The 6,147-nt window shown below is 33.8% G+C and overlaps 1 protein-coding gene across 1 annotated transcript; it reads left to right on the forward strand.

Moving 5' to 3' along the window:
* The first annotated feature begins 711 nt into the window (after positions 1 to 711).
* On the forward strand, positions 712 to 3,818 carry LOC145595214 (proteasome subunit beta type-2-A-like). Its single transcript, XM_081651596.1, has 3 exons — positions 712 to 974; positions 1,065 to 1,188; positions 3,259 to 3,818. Exons 1-3 carry the CDS (start codon positions 817 to 819, stop codon positions 3,616 to 3,618), a joined length of 642 nt encoding a protein of 213 aa, XP_081507722.1. The 5' UTR covers positions 712 to 816; the 3' UTR covers positions 3,619 to 3,818.
* Positions 3,819 to 6,147: the final 2,329 nt, after the last annotated feature.

Raw genomic sequence — 6,147 nt, forward strand, 5'->3', positions numbered from 1 at the left:
CTTTGTGCTTTGCTACCAGACTTGCGAAGAGATATGGCTATAGAGATGTTGTGCTTGAATCGGACTGCCAAGTTGTGCTGAACCGACTGACCAAAGGAGCTGTCTACTTCTCGGACCTTGATGGAGTTCTTGAAAATATCTTATTTATTTGTACTAGCTTTAATTCTCTTTTTTGGGCGCATGTTAAGAGAGATGGCAACAATGTTGCTCATCATTTAGCTAAAGTTAGGCCTTTCGGTGTAGAGCAAGTGTGCGAAAATTGTTGTCCCCCGGAAATTTCCCCATATGTACTCTCGGACGCTTTGTCCCTTGATTAATTAATACACCATTTGCGTTTCCTAAAAAAAAATGTCGGTTCTTTAACTCTTTTGACAGTCTGTTGCTAAACTTCAAATTATTAAGATTCATCTAAATTAGGGCCTGTTCTCTTACGTTAAAATTCAGTTCAGTTCAGCTGAGTTCAGTTCTGTTCAGCTCAATTTAGTTCAGTTCAGCTCCTAATTTCCTTCTCTTATAAAATATTCATTTCAGCTAAGTTCATTTCAGCTGAGTTCAGTTTAGTTCAACTGAGTTCAGTTCAGTTCAGTTCAGTCAATGAGAACAGGCCCTTAATCCATTAGTACTTTATTTTTCAAACACAGGGAAAAAAAAAAAAAGTATACTTGTACAAATGAACCTAATTCCTACGTGAATCAAATTCCCTTATTCAAAACCAAACAGAGTTCACATCGAAACGAAAAAGCAATAAAACCCAAATTACCTAAATCCTCATTTTTCACAAAATCAAACTTGTCAAGATTGAAAGATCGATCAACAATGGAGTGTGTTTTCGGATTAGTAGGCAATGGATTCGCAATCATTGCAGCAGATACATCAGCTGTGAACAGCATTTTGGTGCACAAAACCAACGAAGACAAGATCATGAAGCTCGATTCTCACAAACTCTTGGGCGCCAGTGGCGAAGCCGGCGATAGGTTCAATCTCTTCTAATTTCGCAAAATTAATTTGTTCATTTGTGACGTTTAATTTGAATTTTGTTGTTTGATTGATTGATTGATTTTCAGAGTTCAATTTACGGAGTTTGTTCAGAAGAATGTTTCTTTGTATCAGTTTAGGAATGGTATCCCTTTGACTACTGCTGCCGCTGCTAATTTCACTCGAGGTGAACTTGCTACTGCCTTAAGAAAGGTACATTTCTGGGTTTTCGTAATTTTGAGGTTTTTTTTTTTTTTTTTTTTATTTGATTTGAATGTTTGTTTGATGATTGCGTGTGTATTTTAGATTTTGAAGAGATGCTATTTACGGTTCACAAACTCTTTTATGTGTCACTACCTATTATAGGGGTTACTTCGTTAGTGTTATGCGGGTTATTTGGTCAGTTCGCGAAGGGTTACTTAAGTGCTATAGGGATTACTCCACCAGTATTATAAGGGTTACTTGTTATGGGTTAGTGTTGTTTGTTGAACCTGAATGTATTACAAGTGTTGCTGACTTTATTACTGAATGTGGGTTTTTGTTTGAGAAGGCGGTTTCGTATGCTGTGGATTACATTAGATTACTGTCCTTTAGGTTTACTTGAAAAAAAAGTGCTGCGTAAGGGTGATTAAGAACCTATCTTGGTTCATCAAGATAGGTTTGGCTGGTTTAGTTGTATGCAGTGAGTTGATGTAGAGTACGAGTATTAGGCAAAGGAAGTTTGACATATTTCCACAATTAAGGGTCTTAACCTTAGGCAAATTAAGTCGAAACTGTGAGTTGATGTAGACTACTAAGGAAAGGAAGATTGATGTATTTCCACAGTTAAGGGTCATAACTAAAAGCAAATTAAGTCGAAACTGTGAGTTGAAGACTATTAGGGAAAAAAGAAGGTTGACGTATTCCCACAATTAAGGGTAATAACCTTGAGCAAATTAAATCGAAACTGTGAGTTGGTGTAAACTATTAGGCAAAGGAAGATTGACGTATTTCCACAATTAAGGGTCATAACATTAAGCAACCTGAGTTGAAACTAAGACTTTGCTAGTTAGTGAAGTAAACTGTCAGTTTCCCCTCATTTTTTTCACCAAACGCCAAACACTTGAAATTGTACTCCGTATCGTTTTTATGCTTGGTTGAACTTGTTTCATTTCCTGCAGCTAAAAATCACACTGTTGATCAATATTTTGTTAGAAGATGTTGTTATTCATGATTTTCAACTTTCACTGTGCAACGAACCAGCGTGGTGCGGTTAAATAAAATGGATGGAAGGTTGTTTTGGATAGAAAAAGCTTAAAGCTTGCGTACACTCGTTAATGGCTTTAGGCCATCACTCTCCAATACTCACTACAATAATAATAATCTGCCTAAAACTCTCTACTCTAGACTACTACTATTTATATTACTACTACATTGCATAAGTGGCAACAAGGCCTTAATTACTACAACTACTACTCTTGTCTTCTTCCTACTTCTTCCTACTTTACCACAGACTGCATGTTGTTGGTGTTGGTCTGCTGCTCTGCTACTGTCCCTTCTGTTGTCTGTAGTAGGCGAGAACAGTGGGTGGTGGTGAATTGTACTCTGTCCACCAAGTTTGCTAAGTTCTATGCAGTTCTGTATTATGTTTTGACTTTATATGAGTGGTCCAATATTTAGTTTTATGTCTAGTGCTGATGTACCTCAGGGTCTTCGAGCATCTATGGTATATTATATGTGCTAAGCATTTAATTGAAAAGCTTTTTGCTACTGAAATTTGGATTTTGTGTGTAATTTTGAAATGAAATATAAAAACATTAAGAAGAATATGAATCGAAGAGATTTGAACTGAATTTAATAATAAAACAAATTAGCCTTTTTTTTTTGGTTAGTTGGTTGGTTGGTTGGTTGTAGTAGTAGACTAGTAGTAGTAATAGTAGTAGTAATTAGGGATGCTCTTGAAAGCTTAAATTAGGATTTCATCTCTAGTATTGGAGATTTATTCTGGATTTTTTCCCTTTTAAATTAGGCTGTAATTAGAACTTTTTTTTCATAAAGTTCTCATTACTTAAGGTGCAATTATTATTTTTAAAAGAAAAATTTCTAATACATTTCCCTGAAATTGTTATGCCTTTTCGATACAGCACTTGTCTCGAGTTTGTTATTCCCCTTATAAGATTTCCTCTATATTTCCAACTCCATCCTCCATAATGCTTCCTTCCCTTTATTTGGCTCATTGGAACTTATGGATTCCACTTTGGTTGCTGGTAGGTTCTCTTGACATTTATCATTGTTTATTTGCAGAATCCATACTCAGTAAACATAATTCTAGCTGGTTTTGACCAAGACACTGGACCTTCATTATACTTTATTGACTACATAGCGACTCTTCACAAGGTAGATAAGGCAGCATTCGGCTATGGTTCCTACTTTGCTCTCTCCATGATGGACAGGCATTACCGTAGTGATATGTCAGTTGATGAGGCCATCAAACTGGTTGATGATTGCATTGTAGAGATCAGGACTAGGCTGGTTGTAGCTCCACCTAATTTCGTGATCAAAATTGTTGATAAGGATGGAGCTCGTGAATTTGCTTGGCGCGAATCCATTAAAGATCAGGCCGTTGCAGATGCAAATGCTGCTGCTGTATCTGCTTCTGCGTGAGGGTATCTGGTTGTTCAATAGTGATAACTAGGTTGTTTTTTATACTTTCTGAAGGTGGTAGCGTTGATATAACAGAATAATTTACTATGTTTGAAACTGTATGCCCTTACTTTGGAGTTGTCATCTTGAGATTTTACCCCACTGTTATTATAAATGCTGAAACAATCATCAAATTGCTTGATCTAGTTCATTTATCACCATTCTAATCTTGTGGATTCGTGGAAGGTTGAGCGAACACCTTACCAGCTCCATTCTACATCCTAGTGTGAAATCCTCACCATCTCTATTCTACATATCCACCTTTCCACTCTACTTGGTTGGAATTCTGAAATCTTTGGAGTACCTTTATGTGTCCTCCAGTAGCATAGCGAGACTCAAAAGTTCTTAGCAGAGTCAAAGTAGCAAGGGTTATCACTCTCTTTGGCTTTGTTGTTGTTGAGGCTATATAATCCCTTTCGATGGCGTCGTGCACCCTCTGGACACTTGTGCCCTCCCCTATGTTGATCGTATTATTTTTCACAATGCAATTTGCATTGCCTTTGCCCTTTGTCGTGGAAAACCTTCCTCACACATTTTCAGACAATGTGTGTAATCTTCTCTTGGGTGCCTATTTATCAATGTGTTCAAGCTAATTTATCATATTGTTTTTGTATCTCCATTGTACAAGCCTAATACGAGATTAGTCATTAGACATTAGTATGGTTTTTTTTTTTTTATATATTTATTTTTTATATGCAGAGCGGGGCATTATCAACAACCCTATAATTACTTTTATTAAATGTTAAAGTAGTGTTTTGACTGGTTAAAACACTAACTGATAACTCAAACGCTACAACCAAATGATACAATAAATTAACTTTTTCAAAAAAAAAAAAAAAAAAAAAAAAATCAATTACAGTATCAATAAGGTTGAAACGAATTGAGTAATAGGTAACGAAAAGGGTCTTCATTCAAAAAAAAAAAAAAAAAAAAAAAAAAAAAAAAAAAAAAAAAAATTGATGAACAGTGAAAATTTACAGTAGTCATTTGAAATATGACTACTGTAATGTTTTAATGATTATATAATTTTTAATTGACATATTTTTTCCAATTAATTAATTATATTACTTTATTACTGGTATTAAATAGTATTATCGATAGTTTTTGTATTTATCAAATTTTTAGTTTCATTTATGTAATTTTCATTCTTATTTTATATTTTTATTAAAATTTATAACATTTATATCTACATTGTAGATATTATAAGACTAATTGTGGCCATTTTATACCGTGAAAATATGAACCAATCATATTATATATGATCAAAATAATATGGTAGTTATTTTTCAACCGACTGCTTTTATTAATGGTATTAAATAGTATTATCGACATCTTTTTTTATTTTTCAAATTTTTAGTTTCATTTATGTAATTTTCATTCTTACTTTATAGTTTCATAATATAAAAATTATTATATGTTGGATTAAATTTTTAAAATTTATATCTACATTGTAGATATTGCAAGACTTAGGGCCTGTTCACATTTACTAATGAGCTAAACTGAACTGAACTGATTGGAGCTGAAGTGAACTGAACTGAACTGATTGGAGCTGAACTGAATTGAACTGAACTGATTGGAGCTACTGAACTGAACTGATTGGAGCTGAACTAAATTGAGTTGAATTAATATTTTATGAGAGAAGGAAATCAGGAGTTGAACTGAACTGATTAGAGCTGAACTGAACTGAATAGAAATTAAATAAATATGAACAAGCCCTTATTGTGGCCATTTTATATCGTGAAAATATGAACCGATCACATTATACATGATTAAATAATATGGTAGTTATTTTTCAAATGACTGCTATAAAATCATCCAACGAACATGGTTTATTGAGCTGTTATTTCTCATTGGTCAATATAAATCGGCTTATGAAGCATGCACTTTGAGATGAGGGTTGATCCTACAAAATGCAAATATTTTAATTAGGTCAAGGCTCTTCAAAGTTTGTTGGCTTTTATGTAATTACCTCTTTACCAAATTTGCCCCTAATGCTAAATTGGGTCAGAAAGCAATCAGTCCCTTTTGTTCAAAACTGTTTATCTAATTCTTTCAAAAAAAAAACTGTTTATCTAATTAATTAATATATTAGCACCAAAATTATATTAGTTGAATGGCCTAGCTGTTGCTGCCAACTCAACCACTAAGCCAAAAATTGTCAATAATAATCTCTCTTTGTTAATTTATGACACGTACTAATGCACTTCATTTAGAAACCATGCAAAAATTAAAGCAACTTCTAAATAATTATAATTATAGTATTAATGTCAACTAGGGTGAACATACTACCAAAAAGGTACTCGTATTGCTTTTAATCTGGATTCCAGTTTTGGTAGTTTTGTACTCTTTAGCTTGTGGTCAAATAACAACTAGAGGCCTAGAGTCAGCTTGAAATCTTCAATTGGCCCTTACATTGCAGTGAGTTAGTTAAAAAGGGGTAAGGCTAGAATCATTAGATACATTTTTCTAAAAATTGATACTTATCAATTT

The sequence above is a fragment of the Chenopodium album genome, chromosome 19 (genome assembly GCF_948465745.1).
Source record: "Chenopodium album chromosome 19, dcCheAlbu1.1, whole genome shotgun sequence".
In the NCBI taxonomy this organism is placed as follows: Eukaryota; Viridiplantae; Streptophyta; class Magnoliopsida; order Caryophyllales; family Amaranthaceae; genus Chenopodium; species Chenopodium album.